We start from the raw sequence: 21,257 nt of genomic DNA, 5'->3' as shown, positions 1-21,257 counted from the left end.
CTAGATGTGTGATCAGGAATGTTGAAATAAACTTGCTACATCGAGCAAAATCAAGTTCTATTTTTTTTTTCCCTTAGGGTAGAAAACACTCCAACATGGATAAGGGAGTAGGTAAAAGTAGTAAAAGTAGGTAAAAGATAGGTAGGTAAAAGATAGGCAGACGAATCCAGAGACAGAGGGATCTCCTAGAGACGAGCTCTGTCAGGCATGGCGTCCTGCTGAGAAAAGGTTGAAGGAAGACCCCAGACTCAAATAGTATGCAAGAACAGAGTGTTTATTACTATACTAGCATACATGGGGTCATTCATCTGTACAAAATGGTGATGACCACAAGAGGCACATCCAGGGTCCTTTAAGCATAGCTAGGGGAATTTCAGAGATGCTTAGGTCATCTCAAACATAATTGGTTAAGCAAGCAGCAGTTACAGTAGTATACTTTTAACTGGCTGAGGTTTTCTCTTTGGACATACTTGGGTAAGTTTCAAGGGGGTTGCAGGAACTGTCCTTGAGACACTGAGAGGCTGACCCAGACCTTGTTTGTGCTCTCTCCCTCGTCCCTGCTGTCAGGGGCCTTTTGATTCATAGCCCTTTGTTTAAAAAATGGAAACTTAGACCCAGCTTGTGAAATGGAAGACGTTTAGACTTCTCGGTCCAGGGCCAGGGAGGTGTCTGCGATGATAGTGAGGCTGGAGTGAAAGGGTATTTCTTGATGCTCTTCCATCATGAGATAATCTGCCATTAAGGTCAGAAGGGGAGAGAGGAGACTCACTTATCAGTTGGTATTGAAACATCAATGTCCACCCTGAAGGCAATGGAGTGGTCTATTATACACACACACACACAAAATCTACACATACATATGTACATCTATCATGGCATATACATATATGTGTATGGAGTTTACACTTCCCAAATGCCATTATTCACAAAGATTACAAGGAAACAAACATAAATATGATTTTACTCTGGAACACTATACATATACATATATACTTATATATATGTATGGATATATATTGGCACATGTGTAGTCACACAATGCTGTGGTTTGTGTGTGTGTGTGTGTGTGTGTGTGTGTGTGTGTGTGTGCATGTTCATTTTCTTCATAGACCACATCACTTTATTACATGACTGTACTCAAGCTGTGTTCTGGGCCATCTCTGTTTGCTGTCTACTGACCCGACCACAATCCAGAGAGAGATGGCCAAACCCACACAGACGGGGATGGCCATGTTCACAGGCTACAGTGTATAAGCAGGCTCAGTCTGGTGCTATGCATTGCCTTCCCCTTTCTCCTTAATGGCATGGACCCTGAATATGGCCCCCCAGGATGCCATGTGTCCCCCAGGGAGCTATGTGGCCCCTCAAGGGTGCCATGTGGCTCCCCCAGTATGCCATGTGCCCCCCCTCCCAGGATGCCACAAGGCCCATGGCAGCACCAACGCTGCCACCTGTCACTCATAGGCAGGCAGACCAAACAGCTCAGGCTGGAAGTCCTCCAGGGAACTCAGCACCACTGTGGCCTTTCTTGTTAAGTCTCGACTCAGGTTTTCATCGGGAACCATGACAACCTGCATCCCAGCTGCCAGAGCTGCCTCCACTCCATTGGGAGCATCTTCAAAGACGAGGCACATGTCTGGGGCAGGAGCAGGACTGAACCTCCGTGCACAGGAGAGGAATATGTCCGGGGATGGCTTCCCACTGTTGACCTCAGGATCATCTCCTAGCACAATGTGGTTGAACATCCCAAAGAACTCCTTGTGCCTGCTGGTCTTCATTTTGAAGGTCACGGAGCCTGAGCTGGTGGCCAGGGCGAAGGGGATGCTGTGCTTTCGGAGGTGCCGGATCAGTTTCTCAGCACCTGGCATGAGGGCAGCTGTGGGGAAAAGGTCTGCCAGCTTTGCCTGGCTCTCCTCCACCAGCTCCTCCTTGGACATGGGCAGCTGCAGGACGTCGATGATGATCTGCGCAGCTTCTGGAGCCTTCTTCCCCATCACCAGGGACTTGACCTCCCAGCTGTATGTCTTCTTGTAGCGACCACACAGCTCCTGAAACACCACCGAGTACAGCCTCTCTGTGTCCAGAAGGAGTCCGTCCATGTCAAAGATGAGGTGAGTGACCTGTCGCGGTGGGGACATCGCCATGGTGCCTCCTTCTCAACCTGGGTGGATGGAGGGGTTCATTTATTTTTAGGTGTATATTTTGTGGTTATTGTATAATGTATTTTATCATGTGATAATAAATTAACAAGTATAACAGTATCCCTATAATGTGACATAATGCTATTTATTATGTTTTTAATGTATAGTCACATAGGTTAATATAGAGAGAATTGTATTTGTGTATGCTCAAAAAATTTATGACACAATCAAAAAACTTGAAAGACAACTGGATTAAAAGATGGCATTTGGAAGACATCTGGCCTTGCTATCATTATCATTAAGTGACTGAAGGCTAACATTATTGTTTCATAATATCTTTTATTGTAACACAGGGTGTATCTGGAAGTGGTTATTATTATTATATTTAGAGCACCCTATTATATTATCTATTATATCTATATGATAGATATAACTATTCTACCTAGAGTGTTGCAGGGGTGGGCAGTCTGGGCAGCAGCACCCAGGAGGGGTGGAATCTGCTTCAGTCATTGCTAACTATAGCCTGCATGTCCGCACCCATGACAGGATAAAAGTACTGTCTGTACAGAGGTTTTTGTAGAGATAAGTGACTTAGTAAACAAAAGGATTTAGGCCATGGCCTCACAGTTAACAAGGGTTAGGTGAGTGTTAACTAGTATTAACTTGGGTTTGGTTGAAATTGACAAAACAAATACAAAACCCAGAAGTAACCTTGCTACTTACTGCCCCTTGCTGGCCAATATTGCTTTGCACACCACATTCTCCATGGGATAGCTAAATAAATAATTGGAATAAACAAGACTTTCAGAGTTTAAGGAAACACTGATGCTTCACTTTAGAATTCTTTTCACAAAAACCAGTGTGGAGAATAATTAACAGCCATGAAATTATGCCATCTGAAAGATGTATAGGAAGAGAAAAGAAATAACCTTTAATAATTGAATTGCTGGATCTGCTGGGACTGGATTGTAATCCCAGTATTCAGGCTGGAGAGTTCAAGGTCAGTCTAGACTGCTGCTGAAAGGTCAGCCTTCAGCAGGTCAGAGACACTGTGAGAAGAGACAGAGCAAGTGAACTACTGGACAGACGCACAGACACATGGGGACTTTCCTGAGGGCCAAAGCTTAGCTGTTCATGTTCTTTTTCTCTTTCCGTTGCTCCTCCTCTGTTCTCTCTCTCCTCTATTCTTCTACCTTGTTGTTTTCCTTCTTTTCCCAGATGTTCTCCTTCTATCTCTTCCTTGATGTTTTCCTTCTATGTATCTTTATTCTTTCCCTTACAGCTTATATACCCCAGCAAAATCTTTGAAGCAATATAAAAATTATATTGGTTTGAATTCTACTTTTCAAATGAATGAATGTGGTTCATTCTATTTTTCAAATGAATGATTATAATGAATGCAAGTAAGAAACAGCATGTTTCTCATTTCACTTACATGATTAAACATTTTACATATTACAGGTGAAAAACACATTATTCCCAAGGGCCCACATACATCCTTGTCTAAGCAACTTGTTATAGATTAACAAAGTGTAGGCAAGCAAGGTTCTCTGCTAGTTCTTTTACTGGCAGGCTACATTTTGCGGTTACAAAGAAAGGATCAATCATTTTATTATTTATCTCAAAAGGTAATCCCATAAAAAACTTAAAAGAATCACAAATCTAAACTTTTATATATAAAAAATAGTCATTTCTACTTTAAGTCCTCAGAGTGCACACCCACTCATCAACAATTTTTTATTAAATCATACCAGGAAGCCAAGGGCAAAAATGGGTATAAGAAATTAATCATCGCCTTTGATCACCAACCCATCTTTAGCAAGAATAGCACGTCAGCTAGTAATGACTGGGCTGCCTTTGTTCTTGTCCCCTGTTCAACTATTAAAAGTGTGCCTTTCCAAACTTTAAATTGTTCCCCAAGATTTTCTACATCAAAGCCAAAAACAAAAACACCATAACCTAACCTTACTAAAAGTCTACATGTCTAAATTCTTTCTAAGGTGGTGGTTGAATCATTAATCTGCTCCAGCTGCAATGCTTGGAAAAAGTCAATCACTATTATTGTAAGTAACAGTGACACTGCCCAGTGAGCGGCTAGAAACCTCCTGAGAGTTTTCATACAACTCATTCATTATGAGGGATGTGGTAACAGAGAGGGCAATGAGCAGAGCTATGCTGGATAACAGCATGAGGTCCTCAGGACATGTAGTCTTCAGGACTCTGCTTCCATGGCTCACCCAGCATGCTTATGCTGACCACTGAGCCATATTCCATGAGTTCCAAAGCTGGTTGTTGTTCATCTCACATGGTCCCCAACACTAGACAATATTGTGAAACTCTCAAACAACAACAACAACAAACAAACAAAACCCAAACCCACATTTTATGTAGTTACAAGCCCATCTTTAAAACAGAGCCTTACATTGCAGTACTCTGAAGCACAGACCTTAAGAATGTAGGGTAATTTAGAGAATGTCAGCTGATACGCAACTCACTCTCTGAGATGACCAAGTAGATTTCCAGTTCTGCCCTGGTGGCTGGGGTGAGAAAACAGCAATCTTCTACTTGCAGGTTATACAACAATGGCATTGTCTGTTGAGGCACACTGATACCAAGTGCTTTCCTAGTATCTTTTCTGTTTTTCCCCCTCTTAAGATGAGTATGTTCAAATATAAAGAAAAGAACAGTATAATGAACGATATATACATATCGTTCCCATTAGCATTTAGCTCTTTGTATTTTTATTTTTTTCTGAATTACTTTAAAATATAGATAACAAATGTGTCAGCCTAAATGTCCGTTTGCATGTAAAAAATAAACTCATTTTCCTGCATAAGCACAAAACCATTATCCATTTAATAACAATTGTCTAGTATCATCTGATGCTGCAATCCAAATTCAAGTGCAGTTGTCCCTGAAATATATTTCTATTTGAGTTACTAAATCAGAATCAAGCAAAGACAAGCCATCACACTTACATCATGTCTCAAGTTTCTCTTAAGCTGGAACAGCCCTCCTTCAGTCTTGTCTCTCTAAAAACATGTTGTATTACATTTATGCATTTATTGATTTTGTATGTAGATGTGGGTGCAAGTGGAGGTCTGAGGAAACCTGTATGCAGGAGTTGAATCTTTCCTACCATGTGGGAACTGGAGCTCTAACTCAAATCTGTAGGCTCAGTAGCAAGTACCTTCACCTGCTGATCCATCTAGCGGGCCCAGCCTTACCTTTCATGTATTTGTCTATTTTTGGTTTTTCGAGACAGGGTTTCTCTGTGTATTTTTGGTGCCTGTCCTGGATCTCACTCTGTAGACCAGGCTGGCCTAGAACTCACAGAGATCCGTCTGGCTCTGCCTCCTGAGTGCTGGGATTAAAGGCATGCGCCATCACTGCCTAGCTTACCTTTTATTTTTAATCACAATAATTTAAGAGATAGGTTCTAGGTGTTCCTGATTGTTTCCATTTTTCTTCCATGTAAATGGTTTCTGAAACATGATGATACAAAAGGCTTATGTTGAAGTTAAAGACCTTTGTAAATTGCAATTCACAGATGCTGGAGTTTTGGGTTGCTTAATATCAGAAGACCATATCAGGCTAGTCTTCTTTACTGGTGACCAGATTGACTTGCCATCAGGTGAGAGAGTTTAGATTTCTCAAGTGGTCCTGGTTCCCCTCCCCCATGACTAGCAATGATCCCTGGGAGAATAGCTGATACCCTATCCCTTTGGCCTTCCCAACAAGCAGTTTCATTAATACTCCAGACAAGGTTTGTTTCATTAGAGACTGAACGATGGATGTTCTACCCCCTTTCCGGCATTTAGCTAGTATACGTTTTACAAAGAACTACTTCTCCATCAGCTAATGCTATTTGGTTTTCCAAAAATATAGTACTAGAAAGACAGAATAAACACTATTTTCTTAAATAAACATTTTTAAAGAGTAAAGGTGATGAAATGTTCACCACTGATAGTGTGGCAATATGGCTTTCTTTTCTGTTTTAATTTGGCTTACTTCCTGAGGGGAATGACGTATTACTAATGCTAACGACCATTTTAGTTTCCAGATGTTTTGATGCTCAAATTGTTCTCATTTTTGTCTAGTGGGGAGTCTTTCAGGAAGGACCTTGCTTGTCTTGGGATTCTCCCTTTCTGAAGTCTGTTCTTCTCAGAGGTACTGTTCATTCCCAGCTTTGACCTGGATTCAATCATCTCTCCAGGAATCGTGGCACCTGTCGGTGTGGAGCTGTATTTAGATTAATATCTAAGGGCCAAAGGCAGTCATTTTTCTAGGCCTTCACTTTGCACGCCTATCTTCATTTCAAGATTAATAACATAGAGGTTTTCTGTGATTCGTTTTTAAAAAGACGAAACAGCGAGCAAAGATGAACAGAGTCAAGTGTCTAATAGATGCCATGTAGGGATCTGAACCTGGGGAAAGGCCCCAGGCATCCAGAGTGGAAACTTCAGGGAGTGAAGGATCCTTAGAAAGCCTGTTGGGTTAGCCGGTAGTCCCCGCTCCAGGGAGACTGAGGCAGGAGGACTGCCGCGGGTTCCAGGGTGGGCCGGGCAGCAGTGTGAGGCCTTGTCTTACCTGCACCGTGCGTGAAGCCTACCGAGCGAACTAACCAGGGTCTGCCAGGCGGGGAGAAGACGGAAGCGTGTAGCCGCTCTCCGGCTGCCGGTCTGGCCATCCAATTAGCGTAGCCTCAGGCAGGGGGCTGGACATCCGAGGTGTGTATCCAATGGGGAGGCGGCTCCAGTGGGAGGGAGGCGGTGCAGACGGGCCAATCACAGTAGTCGGCTCACGCCGGCAAGCCGGCAGCCAATCCGCAGCGCGCTCTCTCCGCAGCTCCGCCCACTGCTCTGTGCTCGCCGGTGGGTGGCGGCGCGCTGCTCCTGCTGCAGTGCTGGTCCCGCTCATCAGTGCTTGGCACCGAAGGCGTGGACGAGCAGATATGGCGAGCTCCGGCTATGAGGACCATGCGGGCCAGGAGGGGGAGACGTTCCTGTATTTCGCCTACGGCAGCAACCTGCTGACCGAGAGGATCCACCTGCGAAACCCCTCCGCCGTGTTCTGCTGCGTGGCGCGCCTGCAGGTCAGTGCCGTTGTGCCCGCTACCGGGATAGCGGGCCAGGTGCGACCCCTGCCGGGAACCTTTGGCTACCATCGGGGTTCGTAAGTCCTCCACTGGCTATCCTTTCCCATCGATTTCGAGCATCCTATAGTACGCCTTCTATGGGTGCCTCTTAGTCGAGGATTAGCTGCTTTCCACCCTCTGCATACCTTGTCACAGGACTTGTTCCACAGATCTGTGAAATTCTGTGTATCTGTCTTTCCCTCCTCATCTGAGTGAGTGGTCCTGGTCTTGAGACCTGGAGTCGTGTCTTCCATAGAGACGGCAGTGTTCCTCCAGGAGAGTATCCCTATCCGATAAACTTTAACTAACTGTGGTGAACTGTTGCTCTTGACCACAGTTCATTTGCTTATTTAATACGTACTCTTCTGGCACACAGTGCTGGGGTTACAAAGATGACTGAGCAGCTTCGCTACTTGGAGGACCTACCAGTGTACAATCCGATTGTGTGTAGTGCCTTTGACAACTTGAGCCAACACACACATAGTCTTTGATAACCTTGTCAGAGTTCTTCTTGGTTTCAGTCAACGGAAACCGGCTGGTTTAAGAAAGGGGATGAGAGGGAGGGTGTTGGAAGGCTGTTCAAGAGCTCATGGGATCACCCGAAAGACTGGAGTACAGAGCTGAGTAAATAGGCAGTTCTGGTGTGTGTAGGGGTGTGTGTGTGTGTGTGTGTGTGTGTGTGTGTGTGTGTGTGTGTGTGTGTGTGTGTACAACCAGCATCGCAGGAGAGAACCAGCCCAGCCCTGGGATGCACCTTTCCTGAACTAGTAAATACGATGTGGAGCTGGCTCCTGCCTTCTGCTGTGCCACAGCGCTGCAGTCTCTGAAGCCCAGAATGGAGTCCCTGATAACCTTGAACACTAGCTCTAACTGAGAGCCTCTCTGGGTGCCCTGATTGGCTAAGTCTCACCATGTATCCATGCCCTTACTATAAGACAATCTGATAACCAACTTCCAGCCTTTGAAGTTTTAAAACTGGGAGTCATACTCTGTACTCTATCTGAAACACGTAAGAGTGTAGGAAGGGAGTTCAAATGCTTAGTCAGAGCAGAAAAGAAATATCGCATAAATAATAAAGTATAGCTGTGGTTGGCCTTAAAAGAGGACATGCAAGGTGCAACAGAATATATGACCAGAGGATCTGACCAAGATGCTCAGGAATGTGTGAGCTCCTGGATGGAACTTTTAAGCTGAGACTTGGAGAGGTGAAGGGCAAAAAAGACTCAAAAAGAATACTTGTTAAAAGGGCCCGAGAAAAGAGGAAGTGGTTGTTCCAGTCGAAGTGGCTGGAGTCTATAAGGCAGATGTGGCACGAGGGTTGGAGAGATTAAAAAAATATTGCTTCTTAATGTGACCACAGAGACCTCTGGACAGTCTTCCGCAGGCCCTGAGGATCAAAGGGAATGATGAGATTTATGTCTTTGAAAGCTCATTCTGGTTACTATTGCAAAATGGAACAAGGGTGGATATTGGAAGCCTTGTTAAGATTTTGCCACGTTCATATCAAAGATAATGCCACCATGATCTAACAGGGTGGTGTCAGAAAAAGGTAGATGGCTCTGAGCAATACAGAGATAACATCATTAAACCTTGATGATTGTGTGTGAAGAGAAGCAATATAAATGTGACTCAAGTTTTTGCACAACTAGGTAGATGATGGTATTAATGTTAACAGAGGAGAATCAGGTTTGGGAGGTAAAAATTGTTAACTTTGAACGTAATCGAGTTTAAGATGCTTCCTAGACAGCCACACAAACAGAAAAATATTAGTGAACATTTGTTAGGCATTACTGTGGGCTGGGCCCTGTTCCAAGTGCTTTTGAGTCTCAGAATAGAGATGTGGGCTGATTTTAAAGGTGGCCAAAGCATTCGATGGCATTAGAAGCTGCTGGAGGTGGTGAGGCTGTCTGTGCTCTTTGCTAAATTCAAAACAGGCCTAAGCTGAACCCCAAGAAACTCTGACATTTCAAGATGGGGAGTAGGGGAAAGTTGCCAAAGAGGTGAGAAGATCAGGTCAAACTCAGGTCAGAAGAAAGGGCTGATCTGGAGAGCTGACTGGTGTCTCCCTCTGACTCCGTCCTCTTCATCCCAGCATCCTCAGTTTGATTGTCCCACCTAACTTTATCCTGCCTCGCTGTAGGCCAGTCAGCTTCTTTATTAACCAATGAGAGTGATACATATTCACTGTGTACAGACGGATTATTCCACAGCAATTGCCTGCTGCATTTAACAATAGGCTGCCAGTCTCTGGTGTGGATTGTATCTTTGGTGAGATCTGTTGATTCTGGAATACCCAGTATGCTGCTTGAAGGTCCTGGTTACTTGGACCAGCATTTTCCCTGAGTTATCAAACAAGATTTTCGAGAAAACATAGGTGACAGGGATAATATAAATCAGAAAGGACTACAGCACTGTCATTTAGTCCATCCTGTGTGCTGTGGAGAGATGGAAGGCAAATACCCTCACTCCCTGACTGCCTATCAATGATAGTAGAAGCTAAATTAGAAAGATGTCTCTAGTGCTTGTTAGTTATAAGACCTTAGGGAAGTGACTTAATCCTTCTACGCTGTAATTTTTCTGTTGTAAATTGAGTAAAACACTGGTTCATGTAAAGTAATAGCTAGTGCATATAGCACATAATAAATATTCAGGAAGTATTAGCTGCTCTTCAGTTATTGGAAATAAATTGATACAGTTCATGAAGATTAATGCTCATATACCCTAAGCCAGCTCGCTTAGAGTAAATACAGTGATTTGCAGGTAAGTTACTCTAGAGACATAAAAGTATATTATAACCCCTATGTAACCATCACCCAGAATGTCTGAGTGAAAATACATGTACATTTAAGTTTACTGAGAAGTCATTTGCAAAAATGAAAGCTAAAGCTGTTATACGGTATATTGGGTTTCCTTAAGGGTTTTTTTTTTCTTTAAATGTTTAGATGCCTATACACTCAGAACTAGCTTTATTTTTAAAGGAAAATAAGAAAGAATCTATATTCCTTGAGATTTGGGTCTTGGTCTGTTTCTCTTTATTTTCCACAACTTTGTACACACAGAAACAAAGGTTATTGAATGTTTTTTTTTTTGGCATGGAAGTCAAGGCAAATCATTTGCATTTCGAGGAGGGAAATTCATGCTAACATAGGTATTGATCATATATCACTTTGATTTTCTTTGCAGGACTTTAAGCTCGACTTTGGCAATTTCCAAGGCAAAACAAGTGAGAGGTGGCATGGAGGTATAGCTACCATTTTTCAAAGTCCTGGCGATGAAGTGTGGGGAGTAGTATGGAAAATGAACAAAAGCAATTTAAGTTCTCTGGATGAGTAGGTGGCTTCTAATTATAAGTTCAAATAATACTTAAAGTGGGTTATATGGATGTGCATTTGTGGATACACTGTAGATACATTCTTTATGCTTCAGAGGCAGGACAATAGTTAGAAACTGCGAGTTTACTAATAAATATAGAACAGTCACACTTATTGATTGTGGATGGGGGGGCGATGTTTGTAATCTCTTAGGCAAAAAGATGGAAGCCCTTATTTTTTAATTCTGTTTGTCTTTTATTTAAAATTTTCACCTGGCGGTGGTGGCGCACGCCTTTAATCCCAGCACTCAGAAGGCAGAGCCAGGCGGATCTCTGTGAGTTCGAGGCCAGCCTGGTCTACAGAGTGAGATCCAGGACAGGCACCAAAACTACACAGAGAAACCCTGTCTCGAAAACAAACAACAACAACAAAAATCTTTCTAGTTTCATATTACAAAAAGTCGGCCAGGCGGTGGTGGCGCAGGCCTTTAATCCCAGCACTCGGGAGGCAGAGGCAGGCGGATCTCTTTGAGTTCGAGGCCAGCCTGGGCTACAAAGCGAGTTCCAGGAAAGGCGCAAAGCTACACAGAGAAACCCTGTCTCAAAAAACCAAAAAAAAAAAAAATAAAAAAATAATAGTAATAAAAAAACAAAAAGTCATGAAGCTTTTTATAATCATTACGTATTTTTATTGACTTTGAAAGTGAGTTGGTTCTGTTTTTTTTCATTCTTTGAGATTACAGTTGAATAATAATGATTTTAAAGGCATTGACTAATACAGCAGAACTAAAATTCTCAGAGTTGTGTGACAGAGTGCTTGATACAATGCAAACTGTCGGGGGAGAGCTGGCCTTGAAAAGAACAGACTGTCTGGCACTCTGTGCTTGGCCCCAGCTAGAGTAAGCAGTCCCTCCGCTTTCTGTCCGGGTATTCATTCGCTTGCTGTCAGATTACTGCTTCGGGGCACAGAGGTAAATCTAAGCATATTGAAGCATGTTTTCAGACAGTGAAAAATGCAGAGATCTGCTAGACGTGCACCAAATGCAGTTGTTCTTCTGCGTTCACCAGGCATTGCTTCAGCCTCCAGGCACACCAGAATCTACAGTCGTTAAGTCCCTTTTGTAAATCGACGTGATGCTTGCATGTGACCTACCCTTACCCGCCTGTATTGCTTTAGCATCTCTGGGTTCCGTCACTGCTTAATACGATATCAGTGTATTTTACCATAACGGATTTCCTTTTAAGGGAATAATGACCAGGAAAAAAAATCTGTATGTATTCAGTTAAGACCCGAGTTTTAAAAATATTTTCAGTCCGAAGTTGGGTGAATCTATGGATCCAGAAGTCAACTATAACATTAAAATGCTAAGCATGTCGCATATGGTGGCACACAGAAACAAGGCTGGGCACACTTTTAATCTCAGCACTCAGGAAACAGAAGCAGGTGAATCTTTGTGTGTTTGAAATCAGCCTGGTCTACATAGTGAGTTCCAGGCCAGATAGGACCACATAGTGTTAAAAAGAAAAAATGCTAAGTGTACATTTGACCTGGTGAACTAAGTGAGCAAGCATGCCTATATAGATATATCATTAACCTTAAACTTCACCTTGAGTAGAACATCTTATAAACCATTCTCCTACGTCCCCTGTGGCTAAAATGTGGTTCCTTTGGTTTCAGGCAAGAAGGAGTTAAAAGTGGAGTGTATGTTGTAATAGAAATTAAAGTTTCTACTCAGGAAGGGGAAGAAATAACCTGTCGAAGTTACCTGATGACGAACTATGAGAGTGCTCCCCCATCACCACAGTATAAGAAGGTGAGCTACTTGGACCATGCTGAATCTTTTTAATCTCACTGGGCTAAATTAGAGAGCATTTCCTCTTCAGAAAGCTTTTGAGAATTTAAAATTCCACGTGAACATTTTAATCAAAATGTTTTAAATAAGGAAAGTGTGTTTTAATAGATATATGATATCTATCATATATGTATAATACTCTATACATACACTTTTATCAATTTTTGTTCTTCAACGAACAGTATCTCATAGAACAGATTCATTTTTCCATGGAGGGGGAATGTATTTTCCGCTGCGGGAAGGTCACTAGGCCTTTTAGAGTCAGGGAATCCACCCTCCAAAGCACAGGACGCAAGTGGGGTGAGACCGGATGCCCCTTGGAAGTAACACAGGTGCTGAGCCTCTGGCGTGGTGTCCAGAGATCAGCCTGGTAAGGACCTGGGGGTCCCCCATCTCATCTAAGCAGAAGTAGACAGTGGTGCTGTCAGCTGCTGCCTAAAAGCTTGGCCTTTTTTTAAAGAATGTAATTTTTCTTAAAGCATCATGTAAATTTTATACCATAACAATGCATTTTGTCTTAATAATAAAACATTTGGAGTCATGCTGTTGAGTAGGACTGGTACTCTGACAGGGTTTCAAGGTGCTTTGAGAGCCCTTCTGCAGTCCACTCAGAATGCGGAGCAGCTGGCCATGCCTGGAGTGTGTTAGAATGTTCCAGTTCTTTAGTCAGCTACAGCCAGTGTCCTGGACCTTCGACAGTACAGACAAAGCATGCTGCTAACTGAAAGGCCTTCCTTGTTTTAACCATTTCCAGGTTATCTGCATGGGCGCGAAAGAAAACGGTTTGCCACTGGAGTATCAAGAGAAGTTAAAAGCAATAGAACCAAATGACTATAAAGGAAAGATCTCAGACGAAATGGAAGAAATCATCAAAAAGGGGGAGTCAAAACTGTATAGCTTGTAACAGGATCTGAGGATGTTTCTGTGTGCTAGTATGAAGTGTTTCTAGTGTCGGCGAGCAGGAATGTGGGACCTTCCTGTTTTTAACCTATTGATTTTCAACAGTGCTGTGAAGGACTTCTCACTTAGGCGATTCCGTATTTTCAACTGTAAAATAAAGAACTGGGATGGGGATAGGAATTAGACAATTAAAAGGGTCCAGGAGTCCCTGGAGTGTGTAAGTGGCGATGGCTGTGGGTTCTCCTGTGGACATGTTTCCATCCCGAGTCGCATGGAAGCGTGTCAGTGTGCTCTGTGGCACAGGGTAGGTCTGCTTTCTGCTCGTTTTTGATGAGCTTGTCAGAGTGAGCAAACTATAGAGAGCCGGCCATAGGATTTTGAGAAGTAGACGGAGGATACACTGTCCTTTGGAGTGAGTGCGTTTGTGGCTGTAAGGGGTTCCCAGCAAGTGCTCCACCTCACTCTGCTCAGCTCAGACTGCACAGAGCAGCCTCAGCCTCATAGAGTCGGCCTTAAGTGGTGGTGTGGATCTAGAGCCACGCTGGCCTTGAACCTGTGTCCCCCTTGCCTCCGCTTCTCCTGTAGTTGGGATTACAGTCCTATGCCGCTGAGCCTAGCTGAGCCTCACCACTGTCCGGTTGGGAGATTTGAGCTTCTTTGGTTCTCTGTACCTTAGCTGCCTCATCTGTAGGAGGAGGGATCATCGAAACGCCTGTATCTTAAGCTTATTTTGAAAGTTTCGTGAGTAAACATATGGCAAGTTTAGGACAGAGCCTGGCACTCAGTATTAGCAATCACCATCAAGTTTTGGGGTTTTGTTTTTTGAGACATAAGCTCACTCTGTAGTCCAGGATGGCCTTGCATTCAGGGTTGTCTTGCCTCTCAGCTTTCCTCGATCTAGAGTTACAGGTGTGTATGATCCTGTGTGGCAGGGGATTCGGGTTTTTTCTTTTTTAAAACCAGTTATTTGGGCCCTTTAACAAACAACACAACTCTTGAAAAACCAAGAAAGAAAGTACAATTAGGCCCTAGATTGCAGAAAAATAAGAGAAATCTTCAAAGTGTGCCAGCCCTTTTCCGGGGTGGGGGTGGGGGGGGGGGGAGATGAATTGTGAACTGAAAGAGCAAACACTGGGAAGAAATGGCCCCAATATCCTGGAATTAGACTAATAGCTGTGGAGCATTTCTGTAGAGTAGGATAAGAAACCAGAACTCTTAGGAAGGACTAACTTGGCTCCCCCTTGCTAGCCCGTTGTTCCCACGAGAGAAAGCAGAGACGATAGAAACTTAGAGCTGGGGAAATAGCTCGAGGGCAGTCCGGTCAGTATAGAAAAGCTTCATCTCAAAACGACACACAGAAAACCCACACCAATTTAAAATCGGGATGCATGGAGACTGGTTTCGGGAAGATTGAGTAGGTGTGCTTTTCTCTATTTCTCCAGTTGAGTGCAACTCAACTCTCTATGTATGATTTATGTGACAAACTGGGGCAGATGAAAGGGGAGATGGCAAAGACTTCAGTGGGGCCTCAAGACCCAGGGCCTCAGGGTGCTAAATTCTCAGAGTTTTCTTCTGACTCGTACAGCTCAGGCTTATAACTCAGGAAGACAGTACCCCTAAAAGTACCAGAGAGGATATGCTTGAACACACACAGCCTGCTCTAGTGATAGTACCAGGAAAGGGACAGCCTGGCTATGTAAAACATTTAGAGCTCAAACACACCAGTCAGGCCATAGAGAGACACTGTAGACTCCAGCTTCCACCATGCCAACAGAGGCCCAGAGGAGAGCCTGGATTTTCACATACCCCAAGCATAACAAGACAGACACCCTATAACCCCTTTCCCACCACCAATGTAGTGTCTTAAAGATTGGGAAGGACCTCCTGGCAGCAACACCTCCCCTCAGTGAGTCATCAGAATCACGGGGACTTAAACTCCCATCCATCACTGGTGGTTCCTCTTGCCCTCCTTCCATGCTAGAATGATTGCCGAGTGAACCAGCTGAAACAGGACTTAAATAGACCCAGAGCCGCATAAATGTCCAGTATACTCAGATTTCAATTGATGATCACATGCCAAGAGCCAGGAAAATCCCAGACTCTATGATAAACGATAACTATGGGTGCCAAGGTGAGGTAACGTGTGTTAAAAAACAGCCGTTGGTGGTGAGCTAGTTCAGTTGGTTAGTGTACAGAGCTCACAAGGGCAAGGTCATGAGTTTGATTCTGCCACAAGCTGGAGATAATATAGACCACGACACTTGTGACCATTTCCAATGACCAACGCAAAATGTACATCACCAAGCCAAGGTGCCTTATTCATCAGAATGCCTTCACTTAACCACAGTGACTGAGTAAACAGCCACCATTGAAATGTCACAGCGAGCAACGAGATCATGCTGGAAGCCAGTAAAAACATAGCCTCAGTAGAGCAGAGGATAGAAAGACCCAAATGGTGATGTTGGTATTTAAAAATATAGCTGAAATCTACAAAATCAGTGAGTGGGCTCACCAGCAGAATGATGGGGACAAAGGAAGGAGCAAACGAACTGGGTGATGGGACAGTAGCTGCCAGTGTGGGGTCGGGGAATATAACGAGTTGGAGGCAAGACCAAAAAGCCAAGAGGTTGTGGAGCCCTGTTAACTTCCAACAGAAGAGCTGACACGTTGCAGGAAGAGGGCAGGCTGCGGAGAGGCCAGCACGAAGGACAGAGAAGCTGACTGGGCCTCAAGCCCAAAGAAATACACACCCAAACCCTCCATAGTCAGTTTGGAAACTCAAAAATTCTTAAAATAGTGAGAAGTAACACTTTCAGAGAAAAAGCAGTGTTGGTAATTACTTCACCCATCGGAAGTGGTGGAGGCCAGAAGAAAGCACACGTCGTGAGGAGCTGGGCAACAAACCCAAACCAAGACACCCCAGAATCTCTAAGAATGAGGGCAAAGTAAGACAGAAAGAAAAGCATAAATAAATAAATAAAATTATTAGCCATCCTTCCCAAAATAATGAAGAAAATAAATAAGGAAGCTTTGAGCATCATAAAAATATAAGGGTCATGGTGAGAAAAACTAGGATAAATGCAATAGGCTTCCCTTCTCAGTCTCCTCATTATACTTGACAACAGAGCAAAAAGTTTTAACACTAACTGCCAAGGACCTAAAATACAGAGCATGGTTAAAAGAAGAGAAAGCAAAGAAGGTAAGTGTCCCGTATTTGTGTAAAACACACCAATAGGCAACCATAAAACAAATGCAGAAAGGATTTACTCAAAAGGAAAAATTATTTTAAAAAAGAAAACATCTCATCTCTGTTAGAAGACAAGTAGAAAGCTTGTGTGTGTGTGTGTGCGTGCGCGCGCTCGTGTGTATACCTATAATCCTAGTACTTGAAAGGCTGAGGCAGGAGGATCATGAATCAGCCAGCTTCAACTAAAAAGCAAAATTTAAATGGCAGAGTTAGTTTCAGCATTATCTATCATCATATTAAGTGGAAGTAGTCTCAGTATGTCATTGGAGCTACCGAAAAGTCTCTGTGGTTAAGAGTGCTCACTGCTCTTCAGAAGACCTGGATTTGGTTCCCAGCACCCACACAGTGACTCACAACCACCTCTAACTCCAGCTCCAGGGGATCCAACACCCTCTCCTAGCGTCCTTAGCACCAAGCATACATGTGGTGTAGATACATACAAGTAAGCAAACACTTGAACATCTAAAAATACATTTAAATATGAAAATTAAAGAAATAGGCAAAATGGATTTAAAACATAGGCCAGCCTCATGCTGTCTACAAGAAACTTCAACCGTAATGAGTGAAGCAGTTTGAAAGGAAGTGGTGGACAAAGACCTGGCATGCAGCCATGAGCCAAAGCAAACAAGAACCTTGTTAGTCCTAGACAAGTGTAGAGCAAAGGAAACAGAACAGTTGCTAATCTTACCTAACTCATTTTTATGAAACTATTAGCTCGGTACCCAAACCAACAAAGATAATACAAAGAAAAATAAACCCACAGGTGAATATTCTTAATGAGTGTGGATTAAAAAAAAATGCTTAAGCAAACAGGAGTTAATAGGATTCAGTCATACCTAAGAGTTGTGAGCCATGACAAAGTGTGGTTTATTCCAGAGATGTCATGATGGTGTGGTATTTGCAAATCTGTCAAGCTACTTACTCCAGTAACAAAAGAAAAGAGGGAAAAAAAACCCCACAAATCAACTGATGCAGGAAAAGCATTTGGCACAAGTCAACACCCATTCACAATCAAAACACTAAAAAAATATGCACCGGGAACTAAATTTGACAGAGTTTATAAAAATCATTGTTGGAAACATTATGCTGAATGCTTTCCCCCTAAAATTGGGAGCAAGATGGACATGTGCTCTTCCTACTCATTCAACACAGTTCAGTAAGGGGGGGAAAAAAAAAGTACAAATAATAAATTGGGCCGGTGAGAAGGCTCTGCAGGTGAGGACTTGCCAACAAGCCTGATGACCTAAGTTTGATCCCTAGGACCCACGTGGTAGAAGGAGAAAACTGACTCCTTCAGGTTTTTCTCTGACTTCTGCAAACACACACACACACACACACACACACACACTTTAGATCTAATAATTTGGAGAAAAAAAAAGTTGAACCATCCCTGTTTATACATGGTTGACATAATTGTCCATACAGAAAATACCACGGGAGATTTTTTTTTTTTTTTTTTTTTTTTTTTTTCCGTTTTTCGAGACAGGGTTTCTCTGTGCAGCTTTGCGCCTTTCCTGGAACTCACTTGGTAGCCCAGGCTGGCCTTGAACTCACAGAGATCCGCCTGCCTCTGCCTCCCGAGTGCTGGGATTAAAGGCGTGCGCCACCACCGCCCGGCCCACGGGAGATTTTTTAATCTCCACAATCAATGAAGTAAGTCCAGCTGGGTCAAGGTATACAGGGTGATGTACAAAAAGTCCATAGTATTCCTCTACACTAGAGATGAACTCATAGGCACTGAAAGTAAACATACAGCACTGCCTGGGGCTGTAGCTCAGGAGGGGACAGCTTACCTACCGGGTGTGTGCCCTGCGTTTGATCCCCAGTACAGCAAGTGTAAAAAACACCGGGCAGAGAGAGTTCAAGTGGTTAAGAGCACTGGCTGCTCTTCCAAAGAACTTGGGTTCTTTTACCCACATGGTGGCTCAGGATGTGATGTCCTCTACTGGCCTCCACAGGTACCAGGTATGCATGCAATATGCATATATACATGCAGGCAAAACACTCATGCACATTAAAAAGCAAATTTTAAAAAAGAACACCACTTCCAGATTTTTAGCTATATTTTTATAAAGTAGCCATTTTAAGTGGACAGTTGGCATTTTATACATTCAGCGTTATAACTGTCTCCAGTTTCGAAACATTTATGTCACCCCCGAGTGAAACCAGGTACAAAAGGTTGCTACCTGCTCTTCTCCCAGTCCTGTCAACCTCCAGTCTACTCTCCGTGTGTGTGGATTTAGTTATCATGTCTATTTCATATAAATGGGATCATTCAAGCTTCACCCTCACTGTAGCTGGCATCTGAATCTCGTCCCTTTTTATGAATGAATCCCGAAAGTTGTATGCATACATCATACTTTGTTTCATCCCATCATGGGCACTTGGACTGTTTTCACTTCCAACTATTATGAGTATTTCTTCCAAGAACATTTGTGTATATATTTCTGAGTACTATTTTTCAATTATTTTGGATAGGAGCAAAACGATGGATCATATGATTGATATATATAAGTAACCACCACAATTTCCCACTTGGGCTGAAACATTGTAATTCTGACCAGTCATGTGTACAATTTCTTTTTTTTAAAAAATGAAAATACTAGCTTTGCTTATACTCACTGCACTTGGGAGCCTGAGGAGGCAAGGTTGTAAGTTCAAGGCCTGCATGGACCACACGATGAGATTCTGTCTCAAAATAATAGCAAAAAAGAAACCAAAACCATGAAAATGCTTAAGTGTAAATGTTAGAAAACTAAGAGCTGAAATCAAAGTGGACGTAAGTAAATGGAAGACAAATGAGAATAGTCATATGTTGGAAGACCCAAAGGAAATATTCATGGGGAAGACCCATAGTAAAATTGTTGGTTTTCCCCAAACCCAGAACAGAATTAAAAAAACTCCTGTGTCAAAATTGTAACATGATTCATTTTTCTAAAACTGTCAAAGTGGAATAGTTAAAGCAATTTAAAAAGAGAGAGAATAAAATGAGACTTTGGTATAATTGCTAGTGAATGGACAGATATATAGAACAATGGAGCAGAACAGAGAACGCAGGGAAAGACCCAAAAGAATACACCCAACTGACTTCTGGCCAAGGCAGTTTAATGGGAGAACCTTTATAGCAAACGATGCTGAATCCGTGATTGGAAAACCTTATAAGGAGAGGGAGGATTTTAGAGACGAAGAGTAAATGTCTGCTGTGAACTGGCCAGCCATGGTGACACAGACTATAACCCCGGAGCTTGGGGAGGACCACAAGTATGAGGCCAGTCTGGGTTATATTACAAGACCCTGTTAAGGAAAACAAACAAACAAACAATAGAATCCCAAACCTGTAAAACCATTAGAAAAAAGATGTAACTGCCAATTTTTAAGATCTAGGAGTTGGCAGAGTTCAGATTTGACTCCAAAAGCATGATCCATCAAAGGGAAAGTGAGTAGGTTGGGCCTCGCAAAATGAAAGGGCAAGCTGGAGTTTGTGGAATGTAACTCGGTTGCTAACAGTCCTTGCCTGGCATGGCCTGGGTTTGGTCTATGGTGTCTGACCATGGTGGCATGTTTTCAATCCCAGCTCTTGGGAGGAGGACTAGATGTTTACGGTCATCTTTTGTAGTAGAATATTATTTTAAGATATGCTACTTTTGTTTATATTGCATTTCTTTAACTCTGTGAAACTGTGTTACTGTGCCTGTCTAAAACACTTGGTGGTCTAATGAAGAACTGGCCAATAGCAAGGCAGGAGAAAGGATAGGCAGGGCTGGCAGGCAGAGAGAATATATAGAGGGAGAAATCTGGGAGGACAGATAAATCTAGCAGCCAGAGAAGGAGGACTCCAGAGCCAGCCACCCAGCTACACAGCAAGCCACAGAGAAAGAGTAAGATTTACAGAAGAACCGGAAAAGCCCAGAGGCAAAAGGTAGATGGATAAGTTAAGGAAAGCTGGCAAGAAAGTAAGCCAAGCTAAGGCCGGGTATTCATAAGTAAGAATAAACCTCCGTATATGATTTATTTGGTAGGTAGGTGGCAGCCCCCCCCCCAAAATAGTAAAATACCAAAAACATCAATCTTTGACAATAGAATGGGTTTCATAGAAGTAATATGTGACATCCTGGAATATTTGAAACCCTGTCGGAGAGAGGGAAGGAAGCAGAGAAGGAAGAGGAAAAAGGAAAAGGCAAAGAATTGAAGAAAATGTTTACAAGCCACACATAGAAACTCTCACCGTACACCACTTAAAATGAACAAGAGACACAGAGACATGCTCTCCTCAAGAGAATACACAGATGGCAAGTAGGCACATGCAAGAAGTCCGGCATCATCAGCAAGCTAAAACCACAGCGATGTCTCACCAGGACAACGCAACCGGCCAAATGACCAAGATGAAACAGGACTCACCAGAGGCTGGTGAAGAGCTATGAAGAGTCACCTGTTCAAATCTTAGATGGTCTCTTAATAAAAAACCCAGAGCCAGTTATCAGGGTGAAAGCTGAAAGATCAGAAAGATCAGCCAGCCACTAGTTCTTACCTCTACAAAATCCTCAGTCTAAAGAGAGTTGAGTTCCTGTTTCCTCACGCGTAATATACCTTTCTCTGCCCAGACATCACTTCCTGGGATTAAAGGTGTGTGCCACCACTGCCTGGCCTCTATGTCTATTCTAGTGACTGG

General features: G+C 43.1%; 2 protein-coding genes across 6 annotated transcripts; one reads left to right on the top strand and one right to left on the bottom strand.

Moving 5' to 3' along the window:
• Positions 1 to 253: 253 nt before the first annotated feature.
• On the bottom strand, positions 254 to 6,861 carry LOC128098381 (pseudouridine-5'-phosphatase-like). Of its 4 annotated transcripts, XM_052719421.1 has the most exons (4): positions 6,732 to 6,746; positions 5,544 to 5,626; positions 3,071 to 3,190; positions 254 to 2,161 (listed from the first exon to the last, which is right to left on the bottom strand). In XM_052719421.1, the coding sequence occupies exon 4, from the start codon at positions 2,142 to 2,144 to the stop codon at positions 1,455 to 1,457; it is 690 nt and encodes a 229-aa protein (XP_052575381.1). In that variant the 5' UTR covers positions 2,145 to 2,161; positions 3,071 to 3,190; positions 5,544 to 5,626; positions 6,732 to 6,746; the 3' UTR covers positions 254 to 1,454. The 4 variants fall into 4 exon arrangements, with proteins under 4 accessions (XP_052575381.1, XP_052575380.1, XP_052575382.1 ...); XM_052719420.1 differs by lacking the exon at positions 5,544 to 5,626 and having other exon boundaries at positions 6,732 to 6,861; XM_052719422.1 differs by lacking the exons at positions 3,071 to 3,190; positions 5,544 to 5,626 and having other exon boundaries at positions 6,732 to 6,851.
• A 120-nt stretch (positions 6,862 to 6,981) lies between these two features.
• Positions 6,982 to 14,113, top strand: Ggct (gamma-glutamylcyclotransferase). 2 transcript variants are annotated; one of them, XM_052719418.1, is made up of 4 exons: positions 6,998 to 7,236; positions 10,462 to 10,607; positions 12,267 to 12,402; positions 13,196 to 14,113. In XM_052719418.1, the coding sequence occupies exons 1-4, from the start codon at positions 7,096 to 7,098 to the stop codon at positions 13,343 to 13,345; spliced, it is 573 nt and encodes a 190-aa protein (XP_052575378.1). In that variant the 5' UTR covers positions 6,998 to 7,095; the 3' UTR covers positions 13,346 to 14,113. The 2 variants fall into 2 exon arrangements, with proteins under 2 accessions (XP_052575379.1, XP_052575378.1); XM_052719419.1 differs by lacking the exon at positions 12,267 to 12,402 and having other exon boundaries at positions 6,982 to 7,236.
• Positions 14,114 to 21,257: the final 7,144 nt, after the last annotated feature.

This window comes from Peromyscus californicus, unplaced genomic scaffold (genome assembly GCF_007827085.1).
Source record: "Peromyscus californicus insignis strain IS unplaced genomic scaffold, ASM782708v3 Scaffold_6__1_contigs__length_162567912, whole genome shotgun sequence".
Lineage (NCBI taxonomy): Eukaryota > Metazoa > Chordata > Mammalia > Rodentia > Cricetidae > Peromyscus > Peromyscus californicus.
This window is presented reverse-complemented; position numbering and strand designations above follow the sequence as displayed.